This window comes from Pyxicephalus adspersus, chromosome 5 (genome assembly GCF_032062135.1).
Source record: "Pyxicephalus adspersus chromosome 5, UCB_Pads_2.0, whole genome shotgun sequence".
Classification (NCBI taxonomy): Eukaryota; Metazoa; Chordata; class Amphibia; order Anura; family Pyxicephalidae; genus Pyxicephalus; species Pyxicephalus adspersus.
In genome coordinates, this window is record NC_092862.1 from 129,844,127 (window position 1) to 129,860,819 (window position 16,693).

A 16,693-nucleotide genomic window follows, 5' to 3' on the forward strand; every position below is an offset into this window, starting at 1 on the left:
AATATTTATCAAACTAAAAAACATAAAGAAATCCTTTTATTATTATTTCAAAAAAACTATACAGTATATTTTAGCTCCTCCTCTTAATGCACTTCACAAAATAGCATTATTTAAGGATGTCCATTTGCCCAGGACAACAAAGTTTTACAAAAAAAAAAAAGCATTGGTTAGGTTTATTCCTTTATCCAACCAAATGACTTTTAATTTGCAGTTAGTCCCCGAGTTAAGGACATCTGACATATAGACAACTCCTAGATACGAACAGGGCTTCCCTGATCATGGTTCGCATTACTTGCAGAAAAAATCTTTTGCTGTTCTGTAACCTCTTGTAACTCTTTAATGGCCAAGACAAACTCCTCATTTGATTCTTTTTGCATATCAAAGCACAGCTTGCTCCAGGAGTTAATAAGTTATTGAATGTCTAGGCTCCAAAAAGTTTTTTTTTTGTTTTGCATTTTTATTTTTTGCTTCATTTGTGATTAAATCACAGTGAAGATGTTATACAGTAACTGACACCATGCTGCCTAATATTATGTTGAAAAAAAAACATCTGTCCTAATTGCATTTATTAAAATAATGTACCTGTTCCGACTTACATACAAATTCAACTTAGGAACAAACCTACAGTCCCTATCTCGTATGTAACCCAGGGACTACCTGTACTGGTTTCCCGGATGGTAACAGCAGTGTAACATGCCCAGGCATTGTCTGCTGAAACATTTACTGGTAGTCTGAATTTGACAGGGTGACAATGCAGGAGAGCAATTGTGGAACAGGGATAGATTTTTGTCATTCTTTATCTTGCAGATTTAAAATATTGAAAATTGATTTCAAATTGATTTTAACATGTTAAAGATTATTAGTGATACTATAAGATACTGTGTTGTAAAGGATACTGTATCTATCTTCAAAGGTTGGGTTTCCAAATGGTTGAATGCGTCCTTTTTTTTGTGTCCTAATGGTGGACTTGGTGGAATTTAATAAAGCCTTTCTGGGCTCATAGGTGAATGCTGCTGGGAACATTAACACATTATTACATATTCTCTGCAGTATTCAGCACCAACCCATTGCTGGGAGAAAAGGGAAAGGATGAAGATCCATGGCATCACACTGAACTAAGCATTGTAGAAAAAAGGTATGCATTCAAAAGATGCAGCATGGCTTTCAACATGAAATGTGACTTTAAAAGCACTGCTTATTAAAAAGAAAGGGAAGCTGCTTGAAAAACACCATTGTGATGTGATCTGTGTATAAAACCCTCAACATATATTGCTCTCAGTACATTACCATGTCACAGTAATACCATCATTAATTAAATTATTCTTTTCCTTGAAATGTTCTCTCGCTTGCAGAAGTTGCAGAAAACAAATAAAAAAAAATTATTTTCGGTATGGATCAGTAAACACGTCACGTTCTGCTATACACAAGAAACTAAATTTGTTTTCTGTACAAGCCCAAAATACAAATGAGAAAAAAACTGTTGGATTTCATCACCTGAGAAGTTGTCAGGATACAGAAATGTGTGCCTTATAACATTTCCAATAATGGAAACTGACGGAAAAAAAAGAAAGAAACTAAATGAACCTGTAAATACTTTTACATATCGTCTTGACACAGTAACGTGGCACAGGGAGAAGGCTAGGACACAGACTGTGCCAAGGCATACTGAAAATGTTAATTTGATTTCAGAAACTGAGCAGGTGATGCTTATAAACCAGTGCAAGGTATTTTATATTTAATTACGTGAAAAGAACACAGCATGAGAACTGTACACAGGCAGCAAATCAAAATACCCCTTTAACAAAATGCAATTCTTTTGATTCTTTCCAATTCCCCTTTGCAGGTTGTGATCTTCAGATGGCCAACATCATCTAAATATTACCGTAATCTCAGTGGGCAAGGATGTTTGATTTAGACAGGCAGCATTATCTTTTGTAACCAACCATTGTTGTTTATTGTAATACAAAAATACATGTCAGGGGAGGTTAAAGTGGAAAAAAATTATAAAAGCATATGCTGTGACTCTAAAAACATATTACTGACTATTTTAATTTGAAATTATGGAAGAAACTGCATGATTTTACGGGTTCTCCAGTGTGTTTAAAATTCAGAAATTCTGTTATCCACATTTCTGGGACAATAAAGCCAAAAAATGCTTACCCATTCCATTTTGTTGGGTAATTCTCTCCCTCATGTTCATCCCTTTCAGGTAATCAGCAGTACTATCAGGGTTTAGATCGGTGGTCAGAATAATATCATTCAACTTTTGTTGTAGAAGTAAATAGTTCTCAGACAATCTTGAAATCTAGAAAACAATAGATTTTTTTTTTATTTTGATTGACTATCATTGCAGGCATTTACATTTAGTTGTAATAATTTCCAATGTAATAAAAACATTTACACTCACCACCAAAACACAGCGGTCATTTACATTGATAACCAAGCTAACCGGGTATTTAATTAGGGCTTTACAGTAATGGTGTAAATTTGGTAGGTGGGGAGGGTGCCAAGGCTACCATGGACAACCATTAAGAAGTATAGATGTGTAAACAGGTGTTCAATGACACTATGTTAGACTTTTACACCCCTCCTATATCACATTTAGGGCGTATGTAGATTACACCTAATTAGAAGATACTGTAATGACTAGAGATGAGTGAGAATGCCTCTGGCATTCTTGCGAAAATTTCCTCCAACTTCCGATTATTCTGCGAAATTTCGGCGAACCGATTTCGCAAAACCATCGGAATAATGAGGACATTATAACAGGAGGATTCACAGGGGATTCACAGGATTCCCTGGGAATCCTCCTGTTTGCTTACCCGGTGCACTAGAGCAGGGGTCAGCAACCTGCGGCTCTGGAGCCGCATGCGGCTCTTCAGCCTCCTTGTTGTGGCTCTCTTCGGCTGCCGCGGGGAGATCTCTGATGGGGGATCCCCTTCCTCCCAAGACACTGCGGAGGAGGGGGATTCCCTATCCGGTGTTCTAATGAAAAAAATCTACCAGTGAAATAAATCTACCACGGGTCGTGTACAAATGGGTGTGTACAATGACATCCCCCTCCTTTGAACCCCAATTCCTCTGGAATGGGGAGATGTACAAAACCAAAAATGTAGGTGCAAGTGGGGGACACCTGTGACTAACACCCCCTAAAATTTAATTGTTAGGCTATCATCAGAACATAAAGAACTCTGCCCATCAAAAAAATCTACCGTTACACATTGCTGGAGGCACCTGAACCCCAATTTCTCTGGAACAGGAAGGGGGTACAGGTGAACAAAATTAGAGGTGCAAGTGGGGGACACCTGTGGCTAACACCTCCTAAAAAACTCCACCCATAAAAAAACCCCTACCCTGTTAAACATTGTTGGAGGCTTCTAGCACCTAAACCCCAATTTATCTGGAAACGGGGGTACAGGTGAAAAAAATTTGAGGTGCAAGTACGGGACACCTGTGGCTAACACCTCCTAAAAATTCATAAAAACTCTGCTTATCAAAAAAATCTACCCTGTTACACATTGCTGGAAGCATCTAGCATCTGAACCCCAATTTCTCTGGAACGGGGGGGGGGGAGGCGGTACAGGTGACCAAAATAGAGGTGCAAGTGGGGGACACTTATGGCTAACACCACCTACAATTGAATCGCTAAGGCATCGTCAGAAAATAAAGAACTCTGCCCATCAAAATAATCTACCCTGTTACACATTGCTCGAGGCTTCTAGCACCTGAACCCCAATTACTCAAGATTGGGGGCTACAGGTGAACAAAATTAAAGCTGCAAATGAGGGACACCTGTGGCTAACACCCCTTAAAATTTCATAGCTAAGGCATCGTCAGAACATAAAGAACTCTGCCCATCAAAAAAATCTACCCTGTTACGTTAGAAGCCTCCAGCTAATGTAACAGGATGATACGTTAGAAGCTGGAGGCTTCTAGGGGCATAGTTCAGTGTTTAATTTATTTCAAAGTAGGCCTACACATGCACACTTGTTGTAACAGGTAAAATTAAAAAAATATTAAAACTTTAAAAGTTTATAAACTGTGTTATGTTTTGCGGCTCCAGACTATTTTTCTTTAGTGGAAGAGGAGGCAAAATGGCTCTTTTGATAGTAAAGGTTGCTGACCCCTGCACTAGAGTTTAAATACCCTTCAGTGCCTCTGGATCGCAGTGGATTCTCAGAGCTGCAATCCTTCCTGCAGCCCTTGGATTTCGCACACTAAGCTGATCAATGAATGCAGCCGGTGCTGCATTTTTTTTAAAATCATGCAATGGTTTTATCTTTTTTTGTATTTAATTATCTATAGCACTAAACCGTGTCTAGGTTCCATGAATACGGACAGTTTCATGTTTGTTGTGAACCATTAAACACAAGAGGGAACATACCAAACCATATGTACATGCCTTTGTGAACTGCACCAAGAACAATGATAAGTCTTATCAAATCATGAACTCAAACATCCAAACTCAAACAAAAGTAATCTGATGGTGGAAGAAAGAGCATAGGTTGTTTAACAAAAACAAAAGGCGGGACAATAGAAATATAAGTCAGTCAGGGGATGGGAGGTCAAGGTCACAATTTTTCTGAAGAAAAGAAGATTTCCACCCTCCCTCCATGTGGATACGAGTTGTTGGTTGGGGCAGTAGAGGTCCTCAAGGGCAGGGTTGTGTGGAATAGGCTTTAAAGGGGAAGGAGAGTCATCTATGGCATGGGTCTCCTTAGGAATGGAATTGGCATATAAAATAGGGTGCTAGTTCGGGGAGTTGGATGCACTATTGATGCACTAGTTCTTGAGGGGGTGGGTTTGCCCCTGAGAGCTGGATATGTCAAAGTGCAGTTCCCTGGTTGGTTAATAATCGGTGGTAACGGTATGTCTTCGAGGACCGGTAAATGGAAAAGTTAGTTTGGTGGTTATGTGTTTAAAGTCTAACTTAATATAGAATTGTTAATTTGTATTAAATTCAAGTTTGTAATAATAATAAAATGGCCGAAAGTGTTTGTTGTTATTAATATTAGTGTTGGTAAGAAGGGGTATTTGGTTGGACAGAACAAAACTCTGACCTTACATGCTAGGAGTGTATCTGTCCTGAGCAGTGAACCACTACAACTTTAATACTTAAACATGAGCCAGTTAAGAGATACATAAAGAAAGGTCTATTTATTGTACACTTTAAATAGAAGCACGTACAACTTTATGAAACATGGACCAGAAAGTGGCACTGTAGCCATTGTAGTCTGAAGCAGCACAATTTATATAATATATTGTCCCATAATTAGACAATCTCAAGAAAACTAACATTCTGTTTGAAATACACAGTTTGAAAGTTATGAGGCAGAACTGTTCTGAGCCATTTCTTTCATAGCAGCATCATTTAGGAAAAGAAGACTATATAGCAGGAGACACACGGAGTGGTAGCATGACAGGAAAACGGTGGAGTGAAGCAATACCACTGGAGCAAAGATCAAGAAGCTTAAATATAAGATAACTTAGACCAAAGCAATAAATAGTAGTATAGGAAAATAACATGGGAAAGGAAGGCAAAGGTCTACAGGAAGCAAAGCTCTGCAAAGAAATATTGGTACGAATGCACAATATGTTAGCCTACAGTAGACCTTGTGTCACATGTACTTAGTAGCATGTAAGTGTGGCACATATTTGTTACTTAGAGATTGCAGTATTTTCTCTGACTAGGGCCCTGATTTACTAAAGCTCTACAAGGCTGGAGAGAATACACTTTAATCCGTAAAGTGGGCGATCCTGAAAACCTGGAATGGATTTCTTAAAATCATTTGCTAGCAAATGTTTTGAATCCTGGACCAGAGCCAATCAAGGTTTGCTGGACCACCCAGCTTCACTGATCAAAGTGTGTTCTCCCCAGCCTTGGAGAACTTTATTAAATCAGGGCTAATGTCTTCATTTACTTTGCACTCCAAAAGGATGAAGCCATCATTTAACACTATATAGAGTCAACATCTACTTCCTGGCCTGAACAATCATGCAAGTCCTGGTCCCTGTGAAGTTCTTGGCTATGTTTACAAATGTGCCTGCTGCAGTCAATCATTTTTAATTTAATACAAAATTACAATATAAAGTCTGATCAATGGGCATCATCTTAGCCCAGCCAAAGTCATTTGACTAGTGTTCAAGGTAGTTTATTTATAATGAATTTTTTTCAGAAAAGTTATCCTGTTGAGTGTCCTACAACTGAACACAAAAGGACACAAGCCTGTGATTTTCTTTGAAAGCTGTATTCTAAAAAGAACAGATTGAAAAAATGAGATGGAGGGGATGAAAGGGAAGGACAAGAGTAAGTAAATAAGAGAGGGAGAAAAAAGGGAGCAGGGGGAGACTTTTAATTAACCTTAGAATTCCTGTTGTCAACTGCAACCAACCAGACCTCTGCCTGAGAGTAGGAACCTCAAGGTTTACTGGCTGCTTTTAGACATGAAAACCCTTATGTGCCCACTTAATCCTTGGAGTACTGTCTATTTTTTTTTCTTTTTGCATTTGCATTAACAAGTTACATTTTAGGACGTGATTGGTGTCTTTGCAACATTTTTGTCAACACTTTGCAACTAATGGTTAAAACTCTCCAAGACTGGACAACATAGATTTTTATGGGAGAAATTCCGTGATCCGGTAAACCTGCAATGGATCTGGTCAAGGATACCAAATGATTTTTAAGAAATCTATTCCAGGTTTGCTGGACCACCAATATTCTCACATGATAGCCTATCTTCTTCATTCTTGGAGAGTTTTAATAAATCAGGCTCTTTGTGTATCAGTACTGCTTGGACCAAGACAAAAGGAATACTTAAAATGTTTGTCCTGAAAACGTAACTGCAAGGCCCCATAGACAATCCAATGAGTTCTATGACCCACAATGATGTTCTTACCGAATAATCAGAAACTGAGTGGATAAAGCTCAAGATGGGACTAACTTCATAAAAGACACAAAATGTCCTGTTCCACCTAGCACATAGGAGTGCTTTGAGTTCCCGACTTCCAGTTCTAATTCTATTTCCATGATATCTTTGTTGAATTCCTACCTGTTCTGTAAAGGATGCAAGATCTTCAATTTCCTTTAATATACTTTTTTTTCTCTTTTCTTCACTTGGCTCTGTTTGATTTTTGTTTTGTAGTTTTCCTTCTTTTTTAAGTCTCTCCCGCTCTTTGCACCCCCGGTAGTTACTTTGTATTATCACTGCTGCCTTTACTTCATCATCTTGGTTTTCTGGGTGTTGTTCATTACCTTCATTGGACTTTTCATCATTCTGTGATATTTTATCACTGGTTTCTAAGTCATTATTATTTTGTACTTCCGTATCTACAGAATTATTTTGGGGATCACCATTGGATGGTTGAGTCGTATTTGTATTTTTCTGTCTCTCTTCTTGAAATCTCTTTCTCTCCCGGTGGCCACGGTAGTTGCTCTGGATAACTATGGCAGCTTTATCTTCGTCCTCGTTCCTTTCCTCAATGCCATTGTGTTTATTTTCCGGCTCCTTTGTTTCTTCTTCTGGAAGAACTGGTTTGTCCTTTTCTGAAATTGAATTTTCTTCTTCCTGAATTTGTTGACGTTCTGCTTTCATCTGTTTCCTCTGTTGGTGGCCTCTAAAATGGCTCTGGATGACAATGGCTGCTTCCTCTTCACTTTTTTCTTCAGTGGGATCCTCAATCTGAATTTTCTCTTCTGAAGGATCTGTTGTTGGGACATCAGTGTCCTTACTCTCTTTTCTCTTCAATGATTCCCTACCAAAACAGTATATTATTAGGCAAGCTTTGTGAATAAATGTGCTAATATATACATTTATGAAAAATGAGCTATGGACATTAATTATTACACAGCTGGTGAGGTGTTATATTGTATACCTGGATTAAGTATGGTCAATATATCCCTCAGGACTTATGATTTGACAAGTAAAGGATGCATTCTGTCACAATTTTGATTAGGCCTGCAATAAGTGCCACACCTATTGAAAGATAAACTTTCCCCTTTTAAATTTTAAATTTTGTCCATTTTAGATTTCCATAGCTGAGCTGGGCAGCAGAGTCAGGTTCATTTCCTAATATCTTTTGCAGTTAGGCAGTACAGCTTGCCTCCCTATGAAGCCCAGCTTGTAATTGGGCAACAAAGGATCAGCAGCAGACTAAGGATGTTGCTTTTCTCCTTTCTTTTGTCAGCATGTTCTCTCTAAATCAGGCATGTCCAAAGTCAGGCCCGGGGGCCAATTGCGGCCCTTGTTCAGATTTCCACCGGCCCGCAGCCTCTGTCATAAAATCAATAATATGCAGCCCGCCAGCACTGTTGACCACAGTAAAAAAAACACGCGTACAAAAAAACTCATTGGAGGTTGAGTCCCCTAGGTCATTATAGCGGGCGTGTGCTGTGCGGGACCTGTGCAGACCACGTCTACACTAACCCTGGTTAGTGGTCGGCCCCCACACATTTTCACCTTACCAAATTCGGCCCTCTTTGCAAAATGTTTGGACACCCCTGCTCTAAATCAATGTTTCTCAACCAGGGTTCCTTCGAAGGGTGCTAGGAATTCTTTGAGCAATCATCAGTTTGTGATTCCTAGGTCAGAAACCAATGATCTATTTGCTTGTCTGTAAGGATGGTAGCTTTCCCAAGGGCCAGAAATGTAAGAAGCATTCTTTCAACTGACCATCACTCCAAGATACTGTGAGCTATGGATATAGTAATTGTGGAAAGGGTTTCCTAAAGAAAACTATTTCATGGGGTTCCCCCATGTTAAAAAAGTCAATAAAAACTTCTCTAAACATATGTGCCTAATGACTGGCTCATGAGCTAGATCATATTTGGTCACAGACTAGTGGAGGAGACTGGATATATAAGTAAAGATGTCACTGTGAGATGAAAATGAAAAAAATGGCTAATGTTCTATATTTAAAAGACTTAACTACAAAATTTAAAGCCTTTGCTTCTTCAATAACATTGATACTTTATATAAGCACTCTACTATCAGGATCTTTAAAGAAAATATAGGTGTCATGCATTTACTCTAAAAAATTGAAGACTTACTTTTGCTTTTCAAAGTTCTTCCTTTCCTTAAACCCACGGTAATGAGATTGGATTGTAACTGCAGCATCACTCTTCTGTTTAAGCATATCCTTCACCTTCTTTCTGACTAGATATCCCCTGGCACCTGGAACACATGAGAGGTAAATAAAGAAAGTAATTTGTCATCCTAGTATTCAGAACTTATGCTGGGAGGAAAATAATTACTTACATGCTTGAAACTCTGTGATTACTTTTTGAAGCTCTGTTTTGCTATGTAGCTCTTTGCGGACAGCATGACCCCTGTAAGCTTTATACCAAAAAAGACAAAAAAATAGATCAAAGCAAAAATACACAAAGATCCTAATTGTTTTCGAACAAACTATAGGAGCCTGTTAAGTCTTTTGACCTTTTGTAACTTAATCAGTTTTGAAGAGATCAACTTTAAGTTATAATATTTCTATTATTTACCAAAAGGAGACACTTTAAACAATATATCTGGGCAAAGTAAAAAAAATATATGTGCAGTACATCTCTGCAATACATTTATATTTGGTGTGCCCTATACCTTTACAAAAGCTGCAACTAAAGGACAATACCTATAATAAATGCAATAAATTGGCACATTTCTGTTGTGAGCTGGCAAGGTTGCCTCTTCTGCAATGAAATGCCAAGCAGAAGAGTTTTCAGCCTTGCCCAGTTCTCTGTTGGAATTACAGAAAAAGTCCCATTTTCTACATTTCTAACATATAAGATAAATGTGTTTATTATGGTATAGTAAATAAAAGTTGAGAAATATATACATTTAAACTAAAACAATCACACTTTAGGTTGTACAATTTATTTGATACATATTTTGAAAAATAAACATGAAAGAGAGGCACCACTTTTTGCAGTTATAAAACAGAAAAACATACTAGAAAGAGATAAGCAACCTTGTATTGCTGGCAGTGTATAAATATTCCCCAAAGGAATATTGCTACATGCTATACAACAAATAACCCGGGTTTTTTTAAAGCTCAATAATAAAAGATATGTATTATATCATTGACAAAATGATTGATTTCTTTGCCCTGGCAGTTAATAGAAACTCAGCAAAGATCATGTTTTGCTGGAAGGATGCTCACCAGCTATTATTCTTCTGAAATATCTGTATATGTTCTTTGTTTGGGGCTTTTAGATTATTACTGACTAGAGACAAAGCAGCTAATGTTAAAGCCTGACTACAGACATTTTATTTTTTTACATAAAATCAGGGAATGTAGGATTGGCTGTAATTTTTTTTAGTGCAGTCTTTCCCGTTATTGAAGAGTCTTCCCTTACTTCCTTTCAAAACACAAAGAGATGGAAAACCTCCCCATGAGGAACATATTTATAGTAAAATGGAAAAAGTTAGATCAATAGTTAAATCAATGTTTTACTGTTGTCCATGTGTCCATGTCCCAATGACAACTGAAGGAAACTGCCATGATGAGGTAACAGACAGAAATAAAAAAAAGGCAGTAATGTTTAGGTTTTCCATTTCATATAAAAAGGGCCTAGAATTATGATTTGAAATGCAATAGATTTGTTCCATGAACGTTCCTGGGTTACCTGCAAACATGAGGTGACAGTATTATCATATTACCTTTTCAATTAGATTTTATTGGATTAGGTTCTGTTTTATTCTTTTATGATCAGGGTAACTTGCTGAAGTTCTAATAGTAATAATATTATTTATGTATGGGCAGCATGGTGGCTCAGGGGTTAGTATTCCAGCCTTTACAGCACTAGGTCCTAGGTTTGAATCCCAGCCAGGACACTATCTGCATGGAGTTTGCAGGTTCTCTCCGTGTCTGTGTGGGTTTCCTCCGGATACTCCAGTTTCCTCCCACATCTCAAAAACATGCAGTTAGGTTAATTGGCTTCCCCCTAAAATTGACCTTAGACTACATTAATGACATATGACTATAGAAGGGACATTAGATTGTGAGCTCCTTTGAAGGACAGTTAGTGACACAACTATGAGATTTGTACAGCGCTGCATAATATGATGGTGCTATATAAATACTGTGTAATATTAATTTATATAAATCAGGGCTAATCGAGCACAACCACATCCATGCACCCTTCACTCAACCACCTTTAGAAAACATTTCCAGTATCCTCTGTCCAATTCACAAGTACTGTTTGATTCTGCACAGCAGATAGCTTTGTACTGTTTGCAGGGTCCTTAACACACATCATTGGGCTACATATTGCCCATTGACCTCCTTTTTGAGTCATTCTGCCTAATGTGTCTTTAGGGGTTATCAGTGGGGACCAAATGAACCCTTTACCCCACATCAGGCAGCTACACAGATAAGCCTACTGCCCTCTTTATAACATTTTATATATTATAATGCTGAGCCCTCCAACACCTATGAGGTTCATGTTAAAGTTGGTTTCCAATCGACAATCAATTCATGTCAAGACAACACCTGATTGACCAGATGAAAACCTAAAAATAGATGAGCTTGTGACAGCTGCTGCTTTCTATTCTGCACCCCTACACCTTTGTTAGACATTTAAACGGGGACCAAAGCTGCTGTGGGTCATCAGAGTATTTGTCAAAATATACGCAGCATACATATTGCATCTTCCAGCAAAACAAAGTCCATGTTCTACGCTCTCTCTACTGCAGTTGCCATCTTTTTCTGGTCTTCTTCCACATAATTCTTTCTATTTTTCTCGAACACTGGCTGCCCACTGATAATGTAAGCTATGCATGCTTGCTGAATATGGGAGAAGCTCACCACCAATCAATGAGTACAGTTCCTCTTTAAGCTGTGTGTACCTTATAACATGTCTTTTTTTAACAATAAATAAATTCATAAGTAGCCTATAAAAGCTAACCAAGCTCAGATCTTCACTAAGAACAAACTGGTAAACGTTTTTCATAAAAAGTTTTATGAAGGACATTAGGATAGCGATTTACTAATAGAATTTAAGCTGTTCACTCACCAAAATGAATTATCACTTTGCAAGGTGATAATTCACCTTGTAAGTGAACAGCATAAATCCCTTTAGGTAATCAGCCTTTATGTGATAGGATCAGCCTACTGCATTAAATTTACAAATAAATGTTGCAAGTATGTTTTCAGGACTGGTGTTGTGAATTGGCACCCAAATAAAAATTAATGGATTGTCTTACTGAAACAAAAGTAACATGTTTCAAAATGACCTGCAAAGTATTTTAACTGATTCTAAATCACTTACAATATCTTCTGCTAAAGAACAGGATAATATATTATCCTTATCTGAAGATACACAATAGGACTTACTAGGATTTGACTTTTTTCCACATCCCATGCACCTCCCGAACCCATCAGCTTATAGTACAGGTACTCCCACTGAAGTCTGCCTTGTTTCTCGTTATTAGGACAGATTTTAGAGAACCACAGTAGCTGAACTGCAACATTTTAACATGATATTTTAAAAAAAAAAATAGGTGAACTCAATATACTTGTTACCATTATTACATAATAATATAGAGAATAAATTATTATTACCTGACTGTATTTTCACAGCACTTTCCTCTCTTTTCTGCTTTAGTTTTTGGTATCTCTTGGCTCCCAGCCACCCTTTGATGCAAGCCTGAAGAAGAACTATTCTGTTCACTATGCGCTTTACCATACGGTCCAGCTGTTCAACATGGTAGTATTTTAGGAACACCTAAATATAGTATAGAGTATTGTTATTTAATTACATGATACTAAGATAGACAAAGAAACAGCAATTATAGACAGAACAATGGTCAGTTGGTTTTTAGTTTGAATATGAAAGATAGGAACAGTTTTGTAGCTGCTGGACATTGACACTTTCCCTATCCTAACAGTGTTTTCATTGTTTCATATATTTGGTAAAGACATCATAATTAGTTATTATTTGTGTGGACTAGCCTAATACTTGAGTAGCACTGGAAGGTAAGTATGGATCTAAGTTAACTTAGTGTTAGGGGCTAGGCAGGAGGTTAGCTTAAAGATATTGTTAAAAGTAAGAGAATTTACATTTAGGGTTGAGGTTTCTAAAACTAACAATATGGCTGGAGTTAGGCTTTGAAGCCCAACTTTTTGTAGATTGTTACCCCCACAAGTTATGATTATTTTATTTTATTTTTGTTCAATGAAATGCTCCTTTCTGACCCTATACTTTAGAGTTGATAAAGCTAGGTAACAGGTACAACACTTATCACAAGTGATCTCTTGCATTGTACAGAAAAAAAGCTGACTTATCACAATGTAGTGCTTGGTGTTTCATTTTTTTGTCTCTTGTGGTGCATTGGCAGCTCATTCAATTTAATATACATAACGGTAATGTCCACTGATGCAATGCACCAGGACAGACAGGTGTGAAAGAAACCTAAAAAAAATGCAAAATACTGAACATCAGCACTTTTCATTTAAATACTGTTATTACCCAGCTTGTAAAGCTCTCTGTTTCTTTTCACATCGTTTGCAATGTCTTTTTAACTGCTGTATATAACCTAAAATTTGGTTTACAGAGCGTAAAAGCTCCTGCTGAAAGTTTTACACGAATGAGTCAAAGCACGTAATCCCTCCATCTCCCTCCGAACTGATCTTTCCATGGTGGTAATCTTAGGCTGCATTTTTTTTTAAAGTAGACACCCCATGCTGTGCTTTCTCTACAGAGCATTCACAGTGCTCTGTCTGATATTATTATAGTATCCTGTATTGGGTCTTATGTTAGATTGTATATATATGCATTCAGTTTAGAGATTCCACATAATATTACATAGCTTAATAGGGTAAAATTCAACCAACCCCCAACGTTTCTTCTTGCTCCTGCTTCGCCTACAATAATAAGAGGGATGTTTACTGTTATAGTGGTTTACAAAAGATGTGATAGATTTTTCTAAAATTCAGTTAATGGTTTTTCATCCTCAAGTTACAGATGTTGGTCATGTCATCAGAGAAGTATTAGGTCAGGTGCTGGAGTACTACCTTTAAATAAATCCTGGTAGTTTTTTTCTGACTGTTTGGGAATAATGGATTTCTATCATACTTAATGATGTTTCTTTCTGAAAGGTAGTAGAGGTAAGATAATCCTCTTTTTTTGAAGAGAATATATTTTACTATATTCATATAAGCCAAAGATTATAAAACATACAAACCAAAGACTGACAATTTACTTGGAGGTTGTTGTGCACTGCATATTAACTTTTTTTTGAGTTGCTTTATATATTGACAAATGCTGATGATTCTAGATCCGTTACCTTTGTCTTTCCTAATACCCATTGATCTAGATTTGCCTTTTCTAGTATTGCTGCACAACATTCTGGACTGACTGGAGGATCTTCATTAGACCTAAAGCAGATCAGATAATATCTGCAAAGACAAAGACACCCTTTAATTAAGACATGTGCATGACAAAACAAAGTAATCCTCAAATACTGGAGTTACTCATTAATCTTCAATTTATAAGTAGATCCAGTTAACTGGATCTGAACTTCTTTTTCAACTTTGAACAAAATGGAGAATGGTTGAAACTTTTCACCTCTTGCATCACTTATTCAACAGGTGGCATTGGTCACTCCTGTGGTGACTATAGATAAAACATCCAAATGAGGCACAAATGGTTACAAAATCATCACAGAGATTGTTACTCTTTTTCATGTTAAACTATTGAAAGCCCCTGTTTCCTATGAACTGGTATTTTAGCTCACAAGTTTGAGGACAAGTTCATTTTAGCATAAAAAAACTCCTCAATCTCCTAACTTATTCTTCTTTCCTCCCCTGGGTTCCGAAATGCACAGTTACTTCCCATTGACCAGAATGGGGACCTAATCCAACAATACAGATACAACCTATTAAAATCAATAGGAAGTTACTGCACATATGCAGTATGTAAATATGTATATGACATATGTTAACACAGATTGAACAATATCAGAACCCAGGATGCAAACACTGTGGAAAGCCATCTTCGAAAGAAGTAAATAGGCACCTAGATGGAGAATGTCTATGGGGGGATTCAGGTTTTTTTCGAAACGGTGTAGGGACCGCTTTGCATCCCTAGCGTAACTGTAGAATGGGTTCTTGGATAGAGAATCTCTATCCACGAACACATATGAAACAGCAGTTCATCTGCAGTCACAGCTAATTGGAAGCACTCACGTGGCTCCTCCAATCAGCTGTGACCGCAAAGTTCCCACGGTCACCGGGCTGTACTTATCACCCGGTGTCCGTGGAAACTGAACTGCAGGTGAATTCTCAATAGAGAAACTCGATTGAGAGTTCATCTGCAGTTCCACTGCAATCCCTGGGCACTAGAGGTTAATAAGCTGATAAGTAAAGCCTGGTGACCATGGGAACTGAACTGCAGATGAACTCTCAATGGAGAAACTCCATTGAGAGTTCATCTGCAGTCAAAGCTGATTGGAAGCACTTGCGTGCCTGCAATCAGCTGTGACCCAATCAGCAAGTTCTTTTGCTCCCTGGGCTGTACTTATCAATGATAAGTACTGCCCGGTGACCGTGGAAACTGAACTCAGATTAGCTCCCAATGGAGACACTCCATTGAGAGTTCATCTGGAGTTCACTTTTTTTTTTTTTTAAACATATTTTTAAACACAAATTCGCAAAGTCGAATTCCGTGTTTTTCGGGTCGGGTCTGCCTGAATTCGAACCACCATTTTCGGGTCGAATATAGGGACAACCCGAATTCGAACACCAACATTATCAATAATCCAGGCAATTCTCTGGTGTGTTGGAGAAAAAGTATATTTTCCAAGGATTTCAGATGTCATGGTAACCTAATTCTTAACTTGCCTTACCTTTTGATAAAGTTAGCAAAAAGTATGCGATGGGAATAGCCCATCCTGCGAATTCTTGCAGTCTCCAAAATCCCTGTGTACCGTAGCTGCACCAACACTTTCTCCCGATCAAACTTGCTTGGCAGACGGTCATTATTTGGTTTGATGCACCGCACAAAGTGAGGATGGCCAGCAACCATTTTAGATAGTAAATCCATCAAGGAATACTAAAACAGGACGCACTAGTAAGTAATTTTTACAGGTAGTATAAATAATATTATTAATAATAATATTATTAATAATAATAATAATAAAAAATAGTTTAAATATTAAATCCAAATATAACATTTTTAGAAATAGCTTTGATCCATTAAAATAACTTCATTGATTCTCACTAGAAAAGTTAAGGTCCAAGTACCAATTAAAGATTTACCTTCTAGTACTTGGTTTTCCATAGAGCATTACATAGCAAGATTAGGACAGCAATTGGAATTTGGTGGGATGTTGTAGGTATTAAGCAAGGTATAAATCTACATTGTACATCTTGCTAGAATTGAGTGCTGTTTATGTGGATTACAGTGGTGAGTTTTTCAAGTCCCCAAGGTGGTGCAATGCAGGCTGAGATGACAAGTTATTATTGGTAGCAGATAAATTGCTGTATTATTTGTGTCTTTACAAACTATAACCCGAGTTAGGTTATAATTCATATTTTGTTGTATTAGGGTTTTATCTTTATTTTTTGTTCCTCTTTTGAATACTGTTAATAAAAGGCTGTTGTGGCCATCTACTCCAAGAATGAAATACTGTTTTGTTTTTTTTAGAAGAAGACTTTGATCAATAGTTAAGGATAGGAGTGCAGTATATTAGGGATGAACTTG

At 37.5% G+C, this 16,693-nt stretch overlaps 1 protein-coding gene across 1 annotated transcript in view; it reads right to left on the reverse strand.

The window, feature by feature from the left end:
- The window catches only part of MYO3A (myosin IIIA), a 96,470-nt gene that overhangs the window by 17,744 nt on the left and 62,033 nt on the right, over positions 1 to 16,693 (reverse strand). Inside the window, exons 24-30 of the mRNA XM_072413409.1 lie at positions 15,837 to 16,042; positions 14,277 to 14,388; positions 12,553 to 12,715; positions 9,255 to 9,332; positions 9,047 to 9,170; positions 7,050 to 7,752; positions 2,161 to 2,305 (exon numbers count right to left, since the gene is read on the reverse strand). Coding sequence (XP_072269510.1) covers positions 2,161 to 2,305; positions 7,050 to 7,752; positions 9,047 to 9,170; positions 9,255 to 9,332; positions 12,553 to 12,715; positions 14,277 to 14,388; positions 15,837 to 16,042 — 1,531 coding nt within the window. The remainder of the gene's footprint in view (positions 1 to 2,160; positions 2,306 to 7,049; positions 7,753 to 9,046; positions 9,171 to 9,254; positions 9,333 to 12,552; positions 12,716 to 14,276; positions 14,389 to 15,836; positions 16,043 to 16,693) is intronic.